General features: G+C 29.8%; 2 protein-coding genes and 1 long non-coding RNA gene across 3 annotated transcripts; all 3 read right to left on the bottom strand.

Annotated features, from left to right (window-relative positions):
* Nucleotides 1-50: 50 nt before the first annotated feature.
* LOC108475948 (potassium channel AKT2/3-like) lies at nucleotides 51-9260 on the bottom strand. The gene is made up of 11 exons (XM_017777958.2): nucleotides 7760-9260; nucleotides 5974-6192; nucleotides 3425-3583; nucleotides 3226-3283; nucleotides 2499-2816; nucleotides 2178-2417; nucleotides 1394-1711; nucleotides 1130-1321; nucleotides 966-1041; nucleotides 318-884; nucleotides 51-238 (listed from the first exon to the last, which is right to left on the bottom strand). Exons 1-11 carry the CDS (start codon nucleotides 7996-7998, stop codon nucleotides 126-128), a joined length of 2499 nt encoding a protein of 832 aa, XP_017633447.1. The 5' UTR covers nucleotides 7999-9260; the 3' UTR covers nucleotides 51-125.
* A 7071-nt stretch (nucleotides 9261-16331) lies between these two features.
* Nucleotides 16332-18835, bottom strand: LOC108474459 (probable receptor-like protein kinase At1g11050). The gene has a single exon (XM_017776388.2). The coding sequence runs from the start codon at nucleotides 18744-18746 to the stop codon at nucleotides 16800-16802; it is 1947 nt and encodes a 648-aa protein (XP_017631877.1). The 5' UTR covers nucleotides 18747-18835; the 3' UTR covers nucleotides 16332-16799.
* Nucleotides 18836-21023: 2188 nt separating this feature from the next.
* On the bottom strand, nucleotides 21024-22799 carry LOC128290126 (uncharacterized). Its single transcript, XR_008279769.1, has 3 exons — nucleotides 22453-22799; nucleotides 21893-21970; nucleotides 21024-21272 (listed from the first exon to the last, which is right to left on the bottom strand). It is a non-coding gene; the product is annotated as an uncharacterized LOC128290126 (long non-coding RNA).
* Nucleotides 22800-24682: the final 1883 nt, after the last annotated feature.

Here is a 24682-nt window from a genome sequence, read left to right as displayed (position 1 = left end):
GTATTTTACAATTGTTTAAAGATTGTGCTTTCTTTCTGGGAATATGCACATTACTGAAAAAGCATAATCTGTTAATTGAACTTCTAAGTTTTAACTCGCTCTTATTACATATGGTTTTATATTTGTTATTCAACAATGTAAAGCTTATCATTGTCTCTAATCACTTCAATGGAATCAATTTCGTCCCCTGCTTCATCTGTTACAGTTGCATTTCTCGCATCGATCCCAAATTTTTTGCCTGTTAGAAATGACTCAAGTTAATTGCTTTACAATGAAGCTATGTTGTAGACCAGTTTATTTCAGCTTAAGTTACAAACCTGCAATGTTCCTGAGATCCTCGAGTGAATCTGGCAAACTTATTAGCTTCCCAGGCTCTATAGAACAAGATTCTTTCCTCATTAGAGGGTGGCCTTTATAAATGCTCACCCTTGGATGGTCTAATGTTCTGCTTTTGTCTAGTTTGCCTACAGTGTCCCCTTCGAGCTTCTTCAGCAGTGCTTCACTGGAAGTGGTATCAGGTACGTTAATTCGGTGGCCGATCTCTCTCTTTTCAAGCATTTCATTTAACGCTTCTGAAGAAAATTCGTATGTATTTGTATTGATGACATCTGCTCCATTCATTACAAGTAGATTAACCATGTCTTCATGCTTCTCTTTCATGGCAATCTGCAATGCTGTTAATCCATGACGATTCTTTGCATCTACGGGCAATCCATGTTTCAGTAGTTCTTTCATCACTGTCTGATCATTTCTTTGTGCAGCAAGGCATAAGAGATCACCGGCAGTGAACGGGTCGGAAATAGCAGCACAATTATATAGGACCCTAAATATCGAATGGTTCTTTGAGGATATCGCATTCCACAGTGCGGTGTTGCCATTCATATCTGCCATATACATGGAATAACAAGATACAACGTAAGAACTTGATTCATTCTCGGATCAATGGTGTTAACATAATATTTTACCTTGTAAATGTACATTGCATGCATGCTTAAGGAGTACCAGCACACAATCTTCATGCCCTTTTGTTGCTGCTATGTGCTGAGGAATCACACAAGATATTTTCATTAATGCATGAACATTCTTTGAAACATATTGACTTGAAAGGTCAACAGAAAATAAAGCTTACCAATGGGGTTCTTCGTTTAGAATCTCCGATGTCAGGGTCCAACCTTGCTTTCAGAAGCTCATCAAGAAAAGCAGCATTGCCTATATCGGCCGCATTCAGCAAATTAATAGTGATGTTTTTTGGCTCATTGTCTTCTTCTCCGCCCTCTTCTGCTAGGTCTCCGATTTTAAGATCCTTTAGCCTTTTGTTATGCTGCAACACATTACATGTTCAATCTTTTGTCCTCTGCAGTCTGAGAACAGATACATTACATGTTCAACTGACCTGTAGTAAATTCTTAAAGATGGCTACATTATCTTCGTGTTTGGTCTGCATCGATTCAATCAGGTCAGTTGTTTTTAGCCTCAGGAGTTGAGAAAGCGTCTTAGTTCGGTATGTAAATCTTTGAGGTCTGCAACAAAGTGCACAGGTTTCTCCGAACATATCCCCGGATTGCAAGGTTCCAACAACCATCTCTCTCTCCATCTCACAATTAATGATTTCCACTTCTCCAGACACAATGATGTAAACATCATCTGGTGCTTCATTCTGCATTATTACATCCTCTCTCGGTGGGAGATACTCTGCCTTCATCTTCGCGACCTGATCATTGTTTCGAGATCCCCTGAGGTTTAATTTTCTTATCCTACAAGCTTAAACTCTACATGCAAAAACAGGTAAAAGTACTATCGATTGTCTTGTATTAGGAGTTGGATTATATTTTGCTCCTCTATAGAAAAAAATAGGCAAACTAGCCCCTATACGTTAAATCAAAGAGTAAACCAGTTTTTTTGTTAGAAACTCAATTCATTTCTACTGTTAAAAGTAGTCATTGTCAGAATGAGATACGTGTGATGCGATTATGCTGTTGACCACTTTAGGTTTTAATAATAAAAATGGATAAAAGTTTTAACAAAAAGGACAGATTTGCTATGCTATTTGATCTGACGTACAATTATTAATTTGTCTAATTTTTTGAGTAAATGGGGCAAAATGAAATTTAACTCTTAATATAGGGGCCTTCATGATACTTTTACGTACAAACAAAAGCATAGTATAGCATGCTTACCGGATGCTGCAAAATTTCCCTTGATATTCCATTGAACAGGTACACTTTCTCCACTGTTGGCAAGAACAAATGCTGGCAAATCCCTGTATAAATGGATTTTGGTAATTGTTCAATTAGTTGCTGTTGGTTCAAGCTCTCTGCCTTGAACCTCAAACACATGTAAGCCAATATCTGCTCTTTCAACCTCGGGGGCAACCGGTTTCTCGACACGAATTGTGAAGCCGCTTCAATACTATTCCTCTGCGTCATCATCAACAACGACCAACAATTCAATCAAATCTGGCATTCTGATAACTGTACAAACACAGGAGAAGCACTTACGAATTCCATGGTACGGCGAGTTCCTTCGCAGACCAAGTTTGTCATGTTACCGATTATATAAGCGGTTAAGCCAAGGTTGAAGAGCATGTAGAAGATGATAAAGATCATTTCCATAGTGTTGACTGCATGGAGGTCACCATAACCAACAGTAGTCATGGTGGTGATGGACCAATACATGGCTGAGATATATCGGATCCAAAGGCTTGTTTCCCTGAAATTTGGGTGTACTGAGCCTAGCCATGTTCTTCCCTGTTGTGGATACCTGTCAGCTAGTAGGTAGTAAAGGCATCCAGCACAATGAACCGCAAGTAAGGTCACCTGCAAAATAGTGTATTCAAAGGAATGTAGTCGCCTAGACTTAGCTGAAGCAGTGGTTAGAGTTCTTTATGGTACTTAGGTTTTATTCCGTTTATCCTTAGATGACACGGGTTTAATTTTGTTATCCCCTTCCCTTCGTACCTCCCCCAATATTGTATTATAAAAATAAAATTACTCAACATTTAATCATCATAGTTATAATTTTGAGAGCAAATTTATTATTAGTAATTGTTTTGAAACAATTTCCACATTTATTTTGAAGTTTTAACCATGAATAATTGGGAAAAAAATTAACTAGATAGTTGTATTTTTCGGGACAATTTCTAGGGGTTGGTCCCTTTTTTTTTGTTCAAATTTGGCATTTAATCCCCTATACTTTGGAGAAGGAATGGTCGAAAACTTCACTCACGGCTAGAAGTCTAGCACACCGGATCCAAAAATAGCTGAATCTGATGTCTTTCTCCAACCTACAAAGAAAATTTATATAAAAAATTAAGGGGGTGATAAGTAATATGACCAATTCTATGATTTACTATTAGAAATGGTCAAATTCTGAAAAAAAGAATAATGAAGGATTAGATATATAGGAATAAAAGGAAGAGAAAAACCTGGTAAAAAGCTGCTTGACCCTTCTGAGTCGACAAAATCTAAGCAAACCCAAAAGGGAATAAGAGATGCCCACTCTGCTATTGCCAGTGAACAAATAGCCTAGTGCTTCAAATGGGATTGTTGATATCACATCTATTAAGAACCATGTTGATAGGTACCTATCCATTTCCACACAAATAATAATAATAATAATAATAATAATAAGTCATTGTACTCTTCACAAATTTAAAATTTAATCCCTGTGCTTTTATTACTAGTAGTTTAGTCCGTCTATTTTTTAGATTTCTAAATTTAAGTCTAACTGTTAACACTAATAATTTTTTTATTAAATTTGTTGGTGTTATATTTTGGAAAAACAAAAAAAAACTCACTTGGTAGCCATATGACTGAAAAAATGATATTGTAATGAACCTAAATTTAACAAAATAATTTTAATAAATTTGTAATTTAGTTCCTATACTTTTATTTCTAGGATTTAGTCCTTCAACTTTTTAGATGATTTAAAAATTTAAATTCAACTGTTAACACTTGCAAAATTATTTTGTTTTCGTGACATTTTGAAATAATAATAATAAAAAACTCGCTTGGTAGCCATGTAACTAAAAAAATGGCATTGTAATAAACTTGATTTAACAAAATAATTTTAATAGCGTTAATAGTTTGACCTGATTTTGAATTTTAAAAAGTCGAAGGACTAAATTCTTAAAAATAAAAGTATAGAGACTAAATTTCAAGTTTGTGAAGAGTACAAAGACTTATGACATATTTTAACCTAATAATATACCATAACAATAAGGTTAGCATATGCCATAAATCCCCGTGCTCTTCACAAGCTTGGAATTTACTTTTCATGTAGGTCCAATTGTTAACATAATTTTTTTTGTTAAATTAATTGGTGTAACTAAAAAGAATGGCACAATAAACTTGAATTTAACAAAATAATCTTAATAGTACTAACAAATGGACTTAAATTTTAAAATTTGAAAAGTTTAGGGACTAAATTTCTGAACATAAATGTACAATGGCTAAATTCTAAATTTATGAAGAATATAAGGACTTATGGCATATTTTAAGCTAATAATAAGAATAACAACAACAACAAGAAAAATACTTTATACCTTTCATTTTCTCAATTCAATCCTCCATATTTCAATATTAATATTGTGATTCTAAACTACTTATTTTTTTTCTTCTAAATTTCAATTATTCACAAAATATATGGTCCTAAGGTGTATTGGAATAATTATGCATTTGGGTCCCTCGCCTTTACCAAGAATCAGATCCAGACATTTTTAACAACAATTTTTGTTGCTGTGAGAGTTATCGTTTTCTAAAGATCAAATTCATAATCATTGCAATCATGGGGCTTCTTCACCTTGGCTCTTGGTTATATGTAGGGGTGTTTATTGATAAAGCAAGTTTGGTTTGTTTTGATTCGGGTTTGAGTTTAAATTTCTCGATATTGGATTGGTATGGTCCTTTTCATTTTACTGTTTAAAAATAATAAAAAATAGAAATAATTTTATATTAATATTTGATATTTTTAATTAAATTTAAATAAAAATATTTTCATTTTTTTAAACAATAAAATGAGTCATTTGGGTGGTTGAGGATTGGGTTTGGACAATTTTATAAAATCGAACAAAAAGTTATAAACTAGAACTCAACATAATAAATGTACCATAAAACTAGTATATATTAAAAGCCGGGGTAATTCCCCTTTCATCACCAACTTAATATTATATCAATCAGGTATTTTTGTCAGTCTCGCCCTTAAGTTGAGTATTAAATATTAACTTAAATCTAGCATGGAGCATATTTTGAACACGATCAAATTGTGAACATATGCTTACTTACTGCATAAATGGTTTGGATCTAACGTGTTAAAAAATAGCTCTCTTAGATTTTAATGGCATTGTCTATTTTTTAACATGTTAGATTCAAACTATCCATACAACAAATACATACATGAGATTTGAACTGACATTTAACGTCAAAACTAATGGTCAAGTTGATGGAGCAACCCGATTGATACAATTCTGATAACTCAGTTAGAATATTTTGAAGTTTACTAATCAATTTAAAACCTGAATGATGATTTTAGGGCGTTTTGGCAATTAACCCTTCCCTTCATTTCAATAATACTTAGATTCTTAGAATGAACTAGAATGCTCTTTTATCCAATTCAGTTGAATATTGAATATATATATATATATATATATATATATATATATATATATATAAAGGTTAAAATATGTTATAGGTCCCAACACTTTTTAAATTTAAAATTTAGTCCTCTATTTTAAAATTTTTAAAATTCAAGTCCAATTATTTTTTGTTAAATTTATTGATGTGATATTTTGAAATTTAAAAAAAATCACTTGGTAGCAATATAACTGAAAAAAGATGATGAATGAACTTGAATTTAACAAAATAATTTTAACAGTTGGACTTGAATTTTAAAATCTAAAAAAATAAAGGGACTAAATTCATAAAAATGAAAATATAAAAACTAAATTTCAAATTTATGAAAAATATAAAAAAGTACCTGATAGCAATCTTTTTGGAGTCTCGAACTAGAAGTTGAGTTCTAGTATCAATATAAGCAACGAAAAACGTCAACACAATATCAATGGCGAAGAATAGATCCACGATGTTGTCGGCCATGTACAGTTTTCTCGGCGCCGATGAACTGAGAAACGCCACTTCGAATGGGTAGACCCATGACGAATAAAACACTAACATCACCATAAATGTTTCCCAGCACCTGCATTTACATTGCAAACCTACTAATTAATTTCTTGAATCAATCAGATTCTTCCATCAGTTTAGTTATTAATTTAGGGTTTTAAATGATGGTTCAAATCTTATATGAAGCACGGTGAATTCAAAGACGTGTTCATAGAGTAGGTATAGACACGTCATAGTAAAATTTTAAAAAATTTTAAAGAGTTTAATGAAATTTGTTTAAAAAAATTGAGGTCTAATTAAAATTTTTGTAAGACTAATGAGAATTTAAAAAAAAAACTAAAGGGTATACTGAGAAATTTAAAAAAAAATTGGGAGGGTCTAATTAAAATTTTTTGAAAATTAAATAATTTAAGGGAGAAATTGAAACTTTCTAAAATTTTGAGGGGGACTTAAGCCACCATAACCGTCTGCTTTTGAGGCACATGTTTTACAATTTAGTCATTGAATTTTAAATATACTTTATGTTAGACTTTTGACATTCAATGTCTAAGTTAATGGCTAGGGCTTATGAAAGGATGAAACTGATATAATATTTATTGATACTTTTAAGGACTTAATTAAAATTTTTTGAAATGTAAGACTAATTTAAAATTTAAAGCATAATTTGAGGATGTAATTTTTTATGTTTATCACTTTTTGTTTCGTTTTTTTTCACTTGCTTTTGGCATAGACTTTCCTAAAAGTATTTTTTTTTAGCATAAAAGAATGAGAATAGTTGATATTGGTTGCTGGCATGTTGCTATAACTGATTTTATTTAACAACTATATATATAATTTTGTATAATTCAATAATAGTATAAATTATTAAAAATATTTTTTATTTTTATTTTTCATTCAGATGATATTGCTATTTTTTAGATTCAATAAGTAGGTCGAGGATATTATATATATGTTTTATAAAATATATTAAAAAATAAATATATAAACAAGTGAGATACACGTCATTAGGAGCGAATTTGAGGGATAGGCCGGCTTAGCCTCAAATGAGAAAAATCGTCATATAAGTCTCTAATTAAATTAAAAATAATTTATGATAAAATTGTATTTTGAACTCAAAAATTAAAAAATGTTTAATTTCCTAAAAAATGATGAAATCATAAATTAATACATTATAAAATAATGTTTTAATCTCTCAAAAATTTATTACTTTAATTCAAATCCCTCTAATGAAACTTTAAATTCACCCCATTGATCACGTTTTCAACTATGCTTGTGACGTTTAAAAACCTCACAAGCTATGTATCAAATAATTACCCTAACAAACGCCAACATTCATTAGCCATAGGTATTCATCCCATACTCACGATGATCTAATAAGAATTGTCTGCTAATAGTTATCGTGTGAAAGTAATTTGCTCTAACCAATAGTCCGTGAATTATAAAAAAAAAATTTACCCTAATAATAATCACCATTTAAGTTGAGTGTATTTTAACCTTCAATATCTCAGCACATGCACCTTTTTTGTTGATCTAACCAAAACAACATGAAAATGTGCATGCTTATGTAACAAAAGTAGAACATAAGCAAGTTTTTCATGCACCTATAGTTTCTCATATGCCCCCCAAAAAAAAAAAAAACATACCTGTATGTTGAATCCATGGGCGTAATGACCCATCCCTTGGAGTCTGTTTGATTCTGGTTATAGCTTGAAACACCCAAAGGAGGGATTATAAACTTGGACAAGTTCCTCAAACTAAGAGGATCTTCAAGCTCCGATTGTGGAGTAGAAGTACCTTCATCAACTTTGGCACCTTTTCCTTCATTTGGTTGCTTAACTTTCTCCATGGTAGAGTCAAAGCTCATTTCTTGTTTGGTTTCCATTATTTTCTTTTTCTAATTGGTTGAAAGGGTGTGGTTTTAAAAACACAAATGAAAAATGATGATAGTGACAAGAGGATTCAATGTTGGAGGGGTTTGATTTGTTTTTTAAGAGTGGGTGTGTGGGGATTTGATTTTTGAATGGAAGGGAGAAGATGGGGGGAGGTGAGAGAGAGAGAAAAGGCAAAGGGTCAAAAAAATGAGTGTTGTACTAAGTGAGTTTGGTGTTATTATTGTGGGTATGGGAGAGGGTATTTTGGTGGTCCTCCTTTGATAAAATAAAAAGGAATTGTTTATGTCTTTTATGGTAAAGAGTTGGGTTACATATTAAAAATTTGAGTTTAAATTTTATATGAGATGAAAGATGAATTAAGGAGTATCAGAATTTGTGCTTCAATAACTTCTCCATACTTAAATAAAAAAAAGAGTGCATTGTAATAATGGTTTGAACAAGCAAATGTTTCTATGGAGTAATGCTAAAGAAAGTAAAGATGCGAGGGTGATAGTTGAATTTAAGGTTATGTGCAAATGGAGATTGTCTGAAAACTACTTGTTCTCCAAGTGGACACTGCTTAGCCGCTAGCCGATTATTGCTAGGGTTTGGGTTTTTTGGATTTTAGACCTATTTATATGATATTAAAAATAATAATATAATAAAGAAGTGGCCATGAAACTGAAAAGAAACCTATAGGGAATAATACCCTTTCAACAAATGAAAATGGGTGTTTGCAATGAAAACCACATACATTGATTGATTTAATTTGTGCTAAAGATAATGAAAGAAAATTGGTGGGTTTTCCAATATTTATGTGTATATGAAAGGGGATCGAGGAAACAAAATTCCTCTTCCCTTTGTTCGTGCCCCTTTGTATGCTCCAATAATTTATTGATATGTACATCAATAGATTACAGGTAAATTAACTGGGATATGCCGTCGATCACTTCTCCTTCACCGGTTTACTTCTCCTTATATCAATTTCGATGTACATGATTTCTCTGATTAGGATACCCAAAACTTGAGATGAGCAAGTAGATTTCAAGAAATTAAAGAAGATTTTAACTGGAAAAAAAAATAACGTGCAAGAGAAAATAAAAAAAAACAATGAAAGCAACTCTTCAAATTCTTCCCATCAACAATCCAACATAGAGACAAATATTACAATCAATACCTTGAAATTTTAAATATAATTTGAATTCGAAAAAATAAAAAATAAAAATAAAAGTGAAGGAAATTGAGAATTCCTCGTAAAAGTTTCACCTGACATGGGAATACTGTTTGTGTCCATAGATAAAAGGAGAAAGGGAAAAACCGAAAATAGAAAGGAGTTTACACAAATACCTATCAAAATGAATAAATTAAAAATATTTATTAAGAGAAAAAAAAATTAGGATATTAGGAGAAATGAGCAAATAAAGGAGAACGGTGAATCTCAATTAATTTGCTTATAATTTATTATTCCACGTGTCTATAAATGATTGGAGGTACGTAAAGAGACACAAACAAAGAGGAAGAAAATTTTTGTTTGGATTAAGGGCAAGTCATTGTCTCCTTTTCTGATATAATGTAAGACAATGGCTATGTTGTTTCGGTATGCACTTATTGCATGAAATTAATTGAATTAATTTTTTTTTTTATCTTCGTATTCGGAATTTGTGATTGTTTTTTAATAATATTATCTTTAATATCTGAATTTGGATTCTTCTCTCAATAGTATAGTGTACCTTATCACAGCACCCAACCACTTGTTGGTAACATTTTCTTTTTACTTCTATCTTTTCATGTTGATATTTGTTGAGTTGAACAATAAAAAATTTGATATGTTTTAAATAAATTTTAATTTCGAGTCTTGTGTGAAAGGAGAAAATAATGTTGGGAAAGTTTACCTCCTCCATTCTCTCATGCAAGGGTTAAACCTTATGAGAGGCGAAATTATAAATTTTTTTTTGGAGGGATTAAATTATATATTTTATGATGATAAAAATATAATTTTATTATTTTAATAGTTTATATCTTTATAATTTTTAAAGGGCTAAATCAATTTTTTTATCTTTTTTTAGGGGACCAAAGTGCACTTTTATTATTACTAATTTAAAATTTTATAAATAGACCTAAATGAAAAAAAAAATCATTTTATGAAGACTGAGGCCCCTGCCAGTCCCTATAGCTTTGCCACTAAACCCATTCAATTAGAACATTCATACTAAAATTTTAATTTTTTTTAATGAAACATTAATATTTTATTTATGTTACCATTACATCCAAAGTTTATAGATAGAAATTGTTTAAACATATAAAATTAAAAAAAAATCAGCATGAAAAAAAAGAAGATAATGGTTTATAGCTTGACTTTAATATTTAAGTTCATTTTTTAATTATGTAATATATTATTTTATATTTTATAAATATAAAATATAAAATTATATTATAAACATAAAAAATTATTTTATTCTAAATAAATAATTTTGATTGGATCAAATTTTCACAAAACAATTGAATGTACGAAACATCAAAGTCACAGTAAGTCATTAATCATATATGCGGACTAATCTTTAATCTTTAATAATTTTTTTTTATATTCTTTATGTTTATTTTACAATCCATGTTAGAGATAGTAGCTACTCCTCCCAAAAATGTCATCTTCAAGATTCGAACCTGAATCTTTCCTTTGAGAATGCAACATGCATTACCATTGCATTTGACCACTCATGATGTTTTGAACTTTATTTTTAGAATTAAAATTTTCTACCCGTAATATATCAAATAATTTTCATATATATATATCAAATGAATCATTAACACTTAAACAAAATGTGATATCTGATGCACATTCCACCATCAAATTTGGGTAACAATACAGATGCAAATTCAACTATTTGTGTCTTAAAATCAATCTTAAAATTGAAATTGTACATCACACAACCATTAATGCTACAATATGTGTATCTTTCAAAATTTGTAAGCCAAATTACCAAATTGAAAAAAAAAAACTTATCTAAGTAGTAGTTGAATTGAGTGGGAAAGAGTTTGATAACTTTTAAATATGGTCTTGATTTTGAGCCTTGAGAATGAGAAAATAGCGATGGGAGAACTTTACCTCCCAGTTACGGATTCGGTCTAACTAAACTTTAGATTTAATCGAGACCTAACATAGTTTCCAAATATTGAAAAGAGTATTTTAAAAAAAGGGATAAAGTAACATTTAATTTTTGAACTTGACTACTTTTCTCAATCTGGCCTCTAAATTTGGATTCTATTAAGGCGCAATGATGTGACACAATCTCAGAATACTACATCATTATACTTTTTTTTTTATATGATGCATGTCTGCTTTACAGTTCATATTCGGAGTTCGGGGTCGATCCTCCCAACAATGTTGTCTCCAAAATTCAGACCTACGTTCTCCCCTTGGGAGTGTACTGTGCTTTACAGTTCGAGTAATAATGTGACACAATATCAAAATACCACATCATTATACTTCTTTTTATATGATGCATGTCCGTTTTACGTTTCATGTTCAGGGTTACCCCTCCCAATAATATTATCTCCAAAGTTCGAATCTACATTCTCCCATTGAAAATACAATCTGTCTTACTATTACACCCAACCATTTGTTAGTACTTAATAATCAACTTGAAAAAAACTACCAAATTTTGCTATGGGACCAAGATAGAAAAAATTATAGGTTCACATGCTAAGGTTTTATCATTTAAAGAAAATAAAAATGGTGATTATTATCTATAAGTGGAGCAAGGTACAATGACAAAAGCTTGTTTGGTGGGTAAGAATAGAGAATTGAGAAGGCTATCTAAATTGAGATGTCCATTGCCAGAATATATAAACCAAATAGCCAACAACCATTCATTAACTTCAATGTATTACCACCGACACTTATTTGTATATATCTATTTTATAGACACTCTTAAACTTTATCACTACAATAAATCGTTCTATCTCGTTTTATTACTATCTCTAAAAAGAATTTAGACATAAATTGCATACGGTAAGATTCGAACCTAGATGTATCTAGATCCCAGAACTCCAATCTTATCAATACAATAAAAGTTCATCGACAATAATTATAATTGTTAGGTTAAACTTTGCTATTAGTCTCTATGCTTTATAAAAGTTTTAAAATTAGTCTCTTTACTATAATTTAGTCAATTCTAGTCTTTTTATTTTTAGAATTGGTCGATTTTAGTCTCTGTATTTTTTGAATTTCAAAATTTTCGATTTTAGTCTCTGTATTTTTTGAATTTCAAAATTTTAGTCTTGACCGAAACATTAATAGTTAAATCTCTTTGGTTAAATTCAATTACTAGTTTTGTACTATACATATGGTTATAGATTTAGTCCATATTTTCTAATCAAATCATTTTAAGTCATGATAGTTTTTAAATTTTGAAATTTCAGTCTTGATGCAAAATACAGTCATTTATCCATTAATTGCATTTTTATGAGTAATACATATGGAAATAACAAATTGAAATGGTATTACACATATGATAATATATTTGTCGCATCAGATTTTTGAAATAGCATAATCTAGCTTAACGAATCTATCGGTTATCATTTGGTAAGGGACTGAAATTTTAAAAATTGAAAAGTACAGGGCTAAAAATGACCAAATTAAAGTAGATGAACTAAATCCATAACTTTCACAAAATAAAGGGACTAATAGTAGAATTTAACCTAATTATATTATTTATAACAAAATAAATTTTGATCTCAATCATAAGAAACAAGAAGACATGGACCAAATTTGACCATAGATAAACGTTGGCCTCACTCGCCAAGAAACGTGTTTTACGGGAGATTCATTAGTTTTAGGGTTAATTCCATTATGCATCCTTTAGATTCTAAATTAATTTCTAAACGTCAAAACATTTTTGAGTTCTCTAAGAATAAGTATTATATTAATCGCTCGAATCTTACGAAGTACGTGCAAGATACATGGATCAAATTTAACATGTGCGTACTTATTGGATGAACAATTTTGATCTAACATATAAAAAAAAGAAAAGAAAAAAAAATAGGCTTCTAAATTTTATGACACGATTTTTTAACACATTAGATCTAAACCGTTTATATTGTAGGTGCACGTATGTTTACAATTGACATATGACAAATTCAATCTCTAACATTTACATCTTTCGTCACTTTAGTCCTCTTTTTTTTTTTTGGATCACTTTTATCCTCCAACTTTAAAACTTAATCGAAATGCTTTTCTTTGGATAAAAAAGATGATTGGAAAGTTAAAATTTTTAATGATAATGACATTATAGCCCATGTGACAGTTCGTATGTACTTCATAAAAAATATATGTAAAAATTAACAACTTTGTTTTATGGAATGACCTGATTAATACAAGATTAATACTTCAAAAATTCAATTAAAGTATTCTAAAGCTTAAATATTCATTTGAAATCCAAGAGTAATTTAAAGACATTTGATGAAATTAACTGGATAATTTAAAAGGGTAAACAACATTAGTTACTCAACTATGAAAAATTATAAAAGGGTCCTTAATTATTCAATTTTGTATTTTTTGGGTCACCAATCGATAAATGGCTAACGGAAAGATGATGTGGTAGCCTTTAAAATGGGCATAATAGCAAATTCAACCCTCAACATTTACATATTAATTGTGTCAATGTAGTCTTGATTCTAAAAAAATATAAACCTCAACATTTACACATTGTGTAAATTGATCTTTTTTTGTAGATTTGTTTTTTTCTTTATAACCCTTTTCACCTAAAAAGCTAAAAAAAAAATTTATCAGCTAAATTTGATTGAAAGTATACCGAAAATGGAAACATCCAAAAATCTAAGATAATAATTTTCATATTTTCTCTTTAAAAAAAAAAACCCTCAATGTCACAAAGAAAAGCAAAACTGCAAAAATGATCAAATTAAACAAATGTGTAAATGTTAAGGATAATTTTTTTAGAACCAAGACTAATTTGACATAATGTATAAATATTAAGGGTTAATGTTGCTATAATGTCAATTTTAAAAGCTGACAAGTTATCGTTCCGCTAGTAATTTAACAGTTGATGACCCAACAAGAAAAGACTGAATAGTTGAATGGTCATTTTGTAACTTTTCATAGTTGAGTGACAAAAAAATTATCAATAGTTGAGTGACTACTAGTGTAATTTACCCAATTTAAAATTCAGTCAAGAAAGAAAAAGCTGATGGGGACAGCCAAAATATTTCACATTCAAAGGACCATTGTATAATAAAGGCATATTACTATTTCAAAGCATTTAATAGTTCACAGTATTTCACCTAATTAGACCTAAATTTGAACTTAATTAATTCGCAATTGAACAAAATAAGGTGGATGAAATTGAAAATCAATGCTCAAATTAGGTTACTAAATTTATGTTAAATTTTAGCAGAACCCAACCAATGCTTTGTTTATTTTATTTTTGGACACCTATAGCTAAATTGAATCAAACAAAAGTTTTTATACAATTATAATTTGGTGCCATTTACTTTTTATATATATATATGGGTGTATATATATATATATATATAATAATTGGCATATTGCCAAAAAAAGAAAATCCATTTTATGCCACAAAATTTTGGGTATCTATTTGTTAATTTCCACATTTTAATATTTAATATTTTTGTTGTCCTATTAATTGATGTTGAAAATTATGATAGTTGATATTGTACTAGTATCAGACGTTACGTGTTGTTTGGATTCTGAATACGTTTCAAGTGTGTTTTAATTTGTTTTGGCTAATAACAGCTTGTATCGATACTTTTAAAACTTACATTTGCATATAAATATATTCAGATGATGTAATTACGATATATATGCGTGTATATATAATATATAATTTAATACGAGATTAAACAATAAACTATAAATATATATATATATATATATAAAATATTTACAAAATATTCATAAACTCGAAATGATATATAAGAAGTACGAGTTCGGAAAAACTTTTGAATCGACGAGAATACCATTTATTTTCTACCATAAATTGACATTTAAAAATATTTATGATTTAAAAATAAGTTGTGATAATTTTAATAACTCTAAAATAGAGTTATATCTTGAATAAAATTCAAACATACTTACTACCAATAAGTCAAAATAATTAATAATAATTAATATTAAAATATTATTTTTTAAAATTTGAATTAATTTTATTTTTTATAAGTAATTTTTTTATCTTTATATTTGTTAATGTAATAAAATAAAGTTATAACTTGAATAGAAATTAAGTATATAAATAGAGATTAATTTTATTTTTAATTGATGATGACTTTGTATAATATTATGTTACTTATAAAAAAATTATAAGTTGTTTATTCCGTGCAAAGCAAATACTCTTCAAGACTTTCTTTTTATGTTATTATTATTGTTATACATCAAATTGTAAACGAAAGAGAGATTTTAATAATTATTTTTAATCATTATTTTTAAATGTGTTTATTAATTTAATGTATATAAATTTTATGCTTATCATTAATCATTATTATAATTGATGTATATTGTTGTATTTTTTAAATTTAATTTAATATTATATACTTTCTAATATATTTCTAAATTTTATATTATTTTCAATTTTTAATTTATGAAATATTATTTATTTTAATTATTACTTACATTAAATATGTTATATATATATATATATATATTTCATATTATTTATTTTAATTTATAAAAATAAATTTTTTATTCTCCTGCAACACAAGTGAGAAAGAAATCTAATTAATTAAAGTATATTGAAAAATAATAAATTTATGTAATAAAATTCTAATTTATTCATGAAATTTAAAATTATGGTCCATACATTAAAACAATATAATATTTTGTGATGATATATTTTTTTTGGAATAATTTCATTATAAGTTACGATCATATCTACTTTCTTTGACACAATAACTAAAACTACCCAGAGCCCCTCAACTTATAAATAAGAGGATAATGCATTTAAGCACACTTAAATCCACGTCCTTCGGTCAAATAGTAGTTAAATAAATAATTAAAATATTTAAAAAATTATAAAATTTGATTCAATTAGTTCAATCGTTTTTTGTTTTGATTTTCGATTTTTTTTTATCAATTTCAAGTGGTTTGCTCATAGACCAATTCAATCCCTATCTCCGGATCAATATACCAATTAATCCAACCGACCGGTACAACTCAAATAACACTACTTCAAACCCTATATAACATTGGCTTCATGGGTCTTTATTTCAATTTTGAACATGTGAGCATCAAACAACTTAGATTTAACATGTTAAAAAAATTGATTTACTTAACGAGTCAAATTTAAGCTCTATCTATAGAGTAAGTACATTCGTGTTTAAAATTTAATTTAAGCATTTAAATATACTTTCTCATCATATCAAAACAAGTATTTAAAATCTAAACCATAATCTAAAAACCTCAAAGATGATAAAAACCAGTGCAAGGCTACTTACATATACTACAAATATACAACATGAAATCTTTGCGCATTGAGAATCCATTGGATGTAACGAAATAAAGCAAATATCTCGGTTGCAACTTCGATTTTTCCATAATCATGAAGAAAGTTCGACGTGATTCTTTGTTTTACGAACGAAAAGAGCCCGAAAATCTTCAGCTGGTCGAGCAATTTCCAGTTTACTTGGAGGCCAAATCTTATATGCCAATCGATCAATTTGATACATGCATCTTCGGATCTTCGTATGTTCGGGACATCTTTGTCTGAAAAAGCCTGATAAAACCGGCATCGGGAAGCATACTCGAACATGCTCTCTTCTTCTCCAGGTTAGTGAACATGTCGGATTATCTAAGCATGTCTCCTTTAAGTAGTTGTGGTCCACTTAATGCAGGTGAGATGCTAAATGCATTGCCGTCACCGTAACACGAAGGGTGAGCGAGAGACATTGGTCGATCCGGGATAGGGGGAACTTCAATGTCACCTTCCAACATTTTCAATGCATCCAAAATGGTAGGTCTTAAGGCTACCATTACATGAGCACACAAAATCCCAACATGCAAAAACCTCTCCATTATAGCTTTTGGATTTGAGTTCACGGAATCCTCACTATCCATCAACGAACGATCAAAAGCTTCCTCAACTTTCCCTGCTTTCACCAAAGACCAAGCCCAATCTGTTATCAAAAATGCACGCGGCGAACTCGACGAAGACAAATCAAGAGCTTTCCTCCCACACATTATCTCCAAAACAACAACACCGAAACTATAAACATCGCTCTTCTCAGTCAACTGACCATATAAAGCATATTCAGGAGCCAAATATCCATGAGTTCCAGCAACCCTAGTCGTTAAATGAGACTGGCCTTCCCTACTCTGTTTTGCTAACCCAAAATCCGAAACCCTCGCTCTCATATCGGCATCGAGTAATATATTCGTAGCTTTAATATCTCTATGATATATAGCAGGCTTAACTCCATAATGCAAATAAGCCAACCCTTTTGCCACATCCAAGATTATATTCTTCCTTTGAGGCCAACTCAACGGTTTAACACCCGATTTCGACGGAAACAAATGGTCATCGAGGTTTCCATTAGGCATATACTCGTAAACGAGATATCTTTGACTCCCTTTTTCACCATCACCGTCGTCATAATGTTCGATTTCATCATCATCAATCATACAACATCCTCTAAGAGGAACCAAATTCCTATGTTTCAAATTACTAATAATTTCAACTTCATTGCAAAACTCTTCATCACCTTGAAATTCAGATTCTATGATCCTTTTAACAGCTACCAGTGTTCCATCTGGTAAAATCCCTTTGAAAACAAATCCAAATCCCCCTCTTCCTATAAAATTCTTACTTGAAAAATGATCAGTTGCTTTCTCAAGATCATGGAGTTTAAACCAAATAGAACCAGTATTAGGCCTTAACCTAGTTCTGGAACCTTGTTCTTCTAAATCATAAAAATTAGAACCAGAACCGCCATTGTTTCTCTTCACAAATCGTTTTTCATACCAAAAGTAAAAACCCAATACACTAATAGTAACAAAAATGGCTACGCCAGCTCCTGTTAAGCCAAAAACAAGAGCTGAATGCTTGTTATTAGAACCAGATTTTTGATTCAATGTTAAAGCAAAAGCACAAGTAACAGTCCCATCACTTTCAGGGCCAAATTCATTAACAATCCCAGCAGCATAAAGAACAATGAAATCGAAACAATCGGTACCGTGTGAGCGATTACCATCGATAGCCATTAACCGTGAATGAACCTCGTTACCAGCACGGAGACAAGTATCACACGCCGTTAAATCACCGAGATCAGCTTTGCAACCTTGGTCTAACACCGTGGATTGACCTAATTTAGCGACCCAATCTTTAGTCGTTTGTATCCCGGCACAAAGATCAGGCGTAATCACGAACTGGGTCGGCTCGAAACAAAGGGAAACGACGTCGTTAGGGAGAGAAAGCAAATCGAGCTTGGACTGGAAATCATGGAGGCATGAAACGGAAGTGGGCAAATCGGGGAGCTGAAAAAGACTGGTTTCTTTAAGGTGTTCGGCTAATCCAATGCCGAAGACCGATAACAGTGAAACACAACAGTTTTGTTTCGAGATTTCAGCTTTGGGTGTTGAATTTGAAGGGTGAAAATCACGGCAAAGAGTTGAGTTCCATGGGACTCTCGTTACATAGTTGAGATCCATTGGACAAGAAGCAGCCATGGTTAATGAAAGGGTTGATAGTAAAACAACGGACGAGATTGAAAACTTTAAACTATTGATGATCTTCATTCCTAGGGTGGGTTTTTTTTTTTTTTTTTTTGGTGATATTAATATGAGGTAGAAGATGAAGTTGCAGAGATAAAAGGAACGATGCTATTCCAGTCAAACCTTTACCTCTTTTTATTACACTCTATTTCGGCAGCCGAGTTTTGTTTTTTTCTTACTTTCGTTGGCGGCGCTTGCATGTCACGTCAGTATATGGAGTGATGGAGATGGCTTTGATTGGAGCGTTGATTACACGTGATTTAATGTACTGTGAAATATATTCTGTCTCATTTTTCTTTCTTACCCTTTTTGTTATCGTCGACTTTTGTAGATTTGTCTTGGATTTGATAACCTCAAATGTTTTTGGATTTTTATTTAAATATGGTAAAAAATAAATTTATTTTCATTAAATAAATTTATATTTAAAAACATTAGATTAGATCACTGATTTGTTGGTTTGATCCGTTTATTCAATTCGTACATGTTACTTTATCAATTGGTTTAAAGTCCTTTTTTTGAACTGCTACCCGATCAATTATTAATCTAATCTGCCTCAAACAGTATTAATATTAGTGTAAATTTAAATTTTGAACCTATGGAGATAAGAAAAGAAAAAAGAAAGAATTTTGCATGATTTTTAGTGTTGAATTAGTGATCAAATCGGTTAGACAGTCAGTTTTTGATTCGAAAATCTAATCAGTTTAATTAAATAAATTACTTGAAAAATTCATAAAAATTAAAAAAATGATTCAACTAATTTAATCACTTTACAAGTCAATGGGTCTAACCCCTCTCTCTAAATCAATACCTCGACTTTTATCTGATTGGTCAATCTAATTTGGTTTAAGCAACATTGAAATTTCAACGGAAAATTTTACCTTTTAATCTTTATATCGATGACATTTTATGCATTTTTTAATTAGCGAAAAATTAATTTTTTTAATTTAAAATAATATTATAATAATTTATATTAATCACTATTTTTTTAAATATTTCGAAAAATAATTGGTTCAAAAACCCAAATATTTCTTTTTTTCTCAATATATTTTTATTTAAAAATTATATTTATAATAATTTATATTTAATCACTAATTTTTATAACAAATAATTTTCAATTTGAAAGAAAATATAGTCGATAATATTGACAATTTTATATAAAATAAATTTATATTTGACACAAAAACAGAGCAAAATATAAAAGAAAAACGTGAATTTGATTAAATTAGAAGGAAGCATCATAGAAATTGCCCAGCTAATGTTGTAATTAAATTTCCAGATGAAACTAAATTTATTGTATTTTATTTTCCTTAGTTCCACAAATTCAGCCCACATTCATTTCATCTGCCCCATCTGGTGCTTGACTTTTTTTACTTTGAAAGAAAATGATTGACATCAATGATTAAAGAATTAGAGACTATGAACATGGTCAAACGGATTACCTGTCTTATATATAATAGAAATAAATTAAATTTTAAATTACATTTTACTCTTTTTACTTTAGAAAATAAATAGATTAATCCCTATACGTTAGATTAAAAAGTAAATTAATTTTCTCTGTAAAAAATTATATCTATTTTTATTGTTAAAAACTAACATAATTGACAGAATAACCAAGCAGTTATACGTGGTGTAACGCCCCCACGCCCGAAACCATCACCGGAGTCAAGCTTGAGGTGTTACTAAACTTATCTTACCTTTTAAACAACTCTAAATCACTTATTTTAATTTTCGAATAAACTGTTTTTCTGCGTCATGGTTACTTAAAATTCATTTCTCGAGTTTCAAAACTCGAAATTAAGATCCGTAAATTTTTCATGAAACTAGACTCATATATATATCTACTAATTTTTTCTAGAATTTTGACTTAGCCAATTAGTACAGTTTATTAGTTAAAGTTTCCCCTGTTTCAAAACTCGACTGCACTGACCTCTTCTTACTATGAACCATTTTTCTTCCTGTACAAAATTCATATGACTAAGTCGTTTGTTTCTCTCAAAACTAGATTCAACAAGCATTCTAACCATATAAATTATACCTTCTAATTAGTTTTGTGCAATTTATGGTGAATTTCCAAAGTTGAAACAGGGGATCCAGAAATCGCTCTGACCCTATTTCACTAAAACTCAGATATATCATAAAATATAATACTTTTACCTGTTTTGCTTATTCCATAAGAAAATATACATAATAAGCTTTAATTTCATATATTATTCATCTTCAAACTATGTTTCTACAATTTTAGTGATTTTTCAAAGTTACATCATTTCTGTTACTTGAATCTGTTTTTAGGTTACTTTCACATTTTCATAATTTTCATGTGATAATCATCATTCAATCATACATATTAATAAACATGTATATCATCAGCTATTTTCTTAGCTAATCACTAGCAAGTATTTACACATCATTCATTATTCATATTATACCAAAAGTAGCTAAGTTTCTATACATGCCATACCCAAAACAAAACGTCTAGTTATGCCGAGTTATTTCTTTGATAGTGTGATCGGCCTCCGACATTTCCTTCGATCCCGAGTGACTAGATAAGTACTATAAGAAGAAGAAAATAAAGAGATTAAGCACTAGGCTTAGTAAGCTTACAAGCAAATAAATCACAACATTCAACATAATGGATAATTATGCATAATATCATCTAACATCAATAAATTTCTTTACTTCTCAATTTCTATCTTCTTCTTTATTCCCTTACCTTCTTTCTTACCTGACCTTTCCTTTTCATAAGTATAATCTACTTTTCCTTTGCTGTTAATTCACTATAATTTAACTCGTATCCTGACCCGTTGAACCACTCGGAATACTAAGGATACTAGGGTCGCTCTCGCTATCAATATCTCGCAAATGCCATGTCTTTGACATGGACTTACATGAATTATTCTGTCTCCAATGCCATATATAATATGGACTTACATGGCTCAATCTGTCTCCAAAGCCATATTTCTAATATGGACTTACATGGCTCATTTCTTTCATCTGTCAACCCTAATATCCTAACATTCCTAGGGTTCAATCGGGGCTTTCTAACACTTTTCCTCCTGTCACTTCACCTTAAATTCGACTTTAAATATTTTCATAACATAATATATAAATGCGGAAATTGACAATAATAATGTAAAATAAAAGAATATTGCATTTATTTACTGTAAACTTACCTTGATACAAAATGTGACTAAACCTTACAATTTAGTCCTTTACTTTTTCTTTTCCTCGTTCTTCTTTGGATTCTTGATCTATAATATAAAATATTTCTACTCATTAGCATTTATTTGATTTCTATTTCACTTCACAATTTATGCTGTTCAAAATTCGAAATTGCACTTTTACCCTAAAATTTACAGTTTTTACAATTTAGTCCCTGCTCAATTCACCCATCAATTGAACTAATTTTTCTAAATTAACACTTTTATTTTATCATTATAAACTATTTCACAGCCTTTGATATTCTGAATTTCAACACCAACATCTAATTCACAATTTTGCTCACAATTAGGTCCTAAATACCATTTTCTATCAAAATGACTTAATAAAACAACCTTAATATGAAATTAGAACTTCAATTTCATAATAATTCATCATAAACTACCCTTACTCAGCCAGGGTAACTTCCAATTTCACCCACCAAATCAAAAACTAATGAATTAGATGATTGGACCTAATTGTAAAAGTCACAAAAACATAAAAATTACTAAGAAATAGTAAAAATTGAACTTACATGGTGCAAAAATATGAAAAACCAGCATAGGAGACCTGCTACGGCGTTTCTGGCTGAGAAAGATGAAGAAATGTCTAGATTTTCAATTACATCATTTTTTTAACTATTAACTTTTATGCTAATTCCAATTTTGTCCCTTGTTCACATTGTTTTCTTGCTTATTTCATACCCAAACCGTCCAGCCATTAACCTTTGGGTCTAATTGCTCTTTAAATCCATCTTTTTAAATACTTAAGCTATTTACTCACAATTTAACAAATTTTGAGCTATTTTCAGTTTAGTCCTTTTTAATTAATTAGCTATCCAAACATCAAAATTTTCTAACGAAACTTTAATACTAACTCAATGACACTTCATAAATATTTATAAAAATATTTATAGCTCGATTTTCAAATTTGAGGTCTCGATACCTCGTTTTTGACCCGTCTGACCTAATAAATTATTTTAATTCACTAATTTCACCATTTCACAAATTCTTCTAAATTCTTACTTGACTCATAAATATTAAGTTACTATCTTGTTCAATCTTATTTGTCCGATTTAGTGATCTCAAATCACCATTTTTGACACCACTGAAAATTAGGCCGTTACATTCTACCTCGGATTTGTGGTTTTGCAACCACTGTTCCGTTTAGGCCCTATTTCGGGATGTTACACGTGGCATGCCACGTGTAACTCATTATGATGTACAATGACTAATTTTAATATTAGAAATGATCAGTTTACTTTTTGATCTAATATATAGAGATTAATTTACCTTTTTTTTAGTAACTGGGTAAAATGCAATCTGACTCTTAATACAAGGGCCTTCGTGATATTTTTACTGTTTTTAGTGCATTAATTAAGAAATATAAAATTTTTATAGGGTAAAAAAATCTTCGAATTTTGAAAAAAAAATTAAGTCCCTTCATAAAAAAACGCATTCAATTAAGTCCTCAAACTCTCAAATTATATAAATTAAGCCCTATAATCAACATTTTCTATCTTTGACCATTATGTCACTAATGTGGCCATTAACGACGCTGATGTGACGATCCACATTAGTAAAAAATTAAAAATTTTAAAAAAGAAAAAAATTTTGTCCTAAAACATTTCGGACACAAAATTTTTTTATTTTTTTGAATTTTTTATTTTGATTTTTTTACTAACATCGTAGTTGACGTGGACCACCACTTCAATACATAACAATCAAATATGAAAAATGTTGGCCAAAATTCTTAATTGCTGTAATATGAGAGTTAGAAAGCTTTATTGAGTATCTATTTTATGAAGGGGTTTACTTGATTTTTTTTCTTAAGATTTAGGGACTTTTCACCATTTAAGCCAATTTTTAATAGAAGTTCTGTAAGCCACTCAGGTATCTGAGTCGAATTCAACTCGAAGTATTAAATAAGTTCAAGTAATTCGAGTTATTGAATAATCAATTTTTTTAGTGGCGTGTTTGAAACCATGATTTGGGTAAAAAAATTAGATTTGGATTTGGAAATCCAATTTTTTTTATAACAAATAAAATATTGGATTTGAATTTGGGCAAATCCAAATCTAATTTTCATAAGAGCTAAATTTTGGATTTAAAAATCCATTTTAAAACTTAGAATTTTCAAAATCCAAGATTGATTAAAAAAATGGAGAACTTTTTTGTTCTCTTCTTTCAAACATCCTTCAAAACCCAAACAATAAATATTTAATTTTACTTTTAATATATCATCAACAAAGTTCACGATTTTTAGAGTTTGGTCGGTAGGCAAACCGATCAGACCATCAGTTCTTGGTTCAATCAAGTCAATTGGTTCGATTGAATAAATTATTTAAAATAAAAAATTTAAAAATAGATAAAACTTATTCAACTGTTGGTTCAGCCAGTCCAATCGGTTCACGAGTAAACCAATCTGAGCCCTTATTATAGACTGGTACCTTAGCTGATTCCTAATCCAATCTGCCTGAACAATCAATTCAATTCTAAAAACAATGATGAAGCCTATACATTTAATTTAATACAATATAAATATTTTTAAAAAAATCATTTATACCATAATTTCCACGATTTTAATTTTAAATTCTTGATTTTTAATTTATATCTAAGTTCACTTATGCCTAGTGCAATCGGTTTAACCAACAAGTTCGGTCTGATTTTCAAAACTGAACTGGTGGCCAAACTAATTAGGCAACCAATTTGATCAGTTTGGTTGGTATGATTGGTTCGACCATTCCGTCCGGTTCTATTAAATAA

Source organism: Gossypium arboreum, chromosome 3 (genome assembly GCF_025698485.1).
Source record: "Gossypium arboreum isolate Shixiya-1 chromosome 3, ASM2569848v2, whole genome shotgun sequence".
In the NCBI taxonomy this organism is placed as follows: domain Eukaryota; kingdom Viridiplantae; phylum Streptophyta; class Magnoliopsida; order Malvales; family Malvaceae; genus Gossypium; species Gossypium arboreum.
The sequence above is the reverse complement of the archived record's forward strand: the minus strand, read 5'-3'. Positions and strand labels throughout refer to the sequence as shown.

Excerpts from the sequence above, each read along its gene's own strand:
- LOC108475948 (XM_017777958.2), bottom strand. The coding sequence starts at position 7,998 with ATGGAAACCAAACAAGAAATGAGCTTTGACTCTACCATGGAGAAAGTT. Across the intron at positions 3,284-3,424 it reads GTCAAGCAGCTTTTTACCAG|GTTGGAGAAAGACATCAGAT; the intron begins GTTTTTCTCTTC and ends TTTTCTTTGTAG. Across the intron at positions 2,418-2,498 it reads CTCGCCGTACCATGGAATTC|AGGAATAGTATTGAAGCGGC; the intron begins GTAAGTGCTTCT and ends ATGATGACGCAG.
- LOC108474459 (XM_017776388.2), bottom strand. The coding sequence starts at position 18,746 with ATGAAGATCATCAATAGTTTAAAGTTTTCAATCTCGTCCGTTGTTTTA.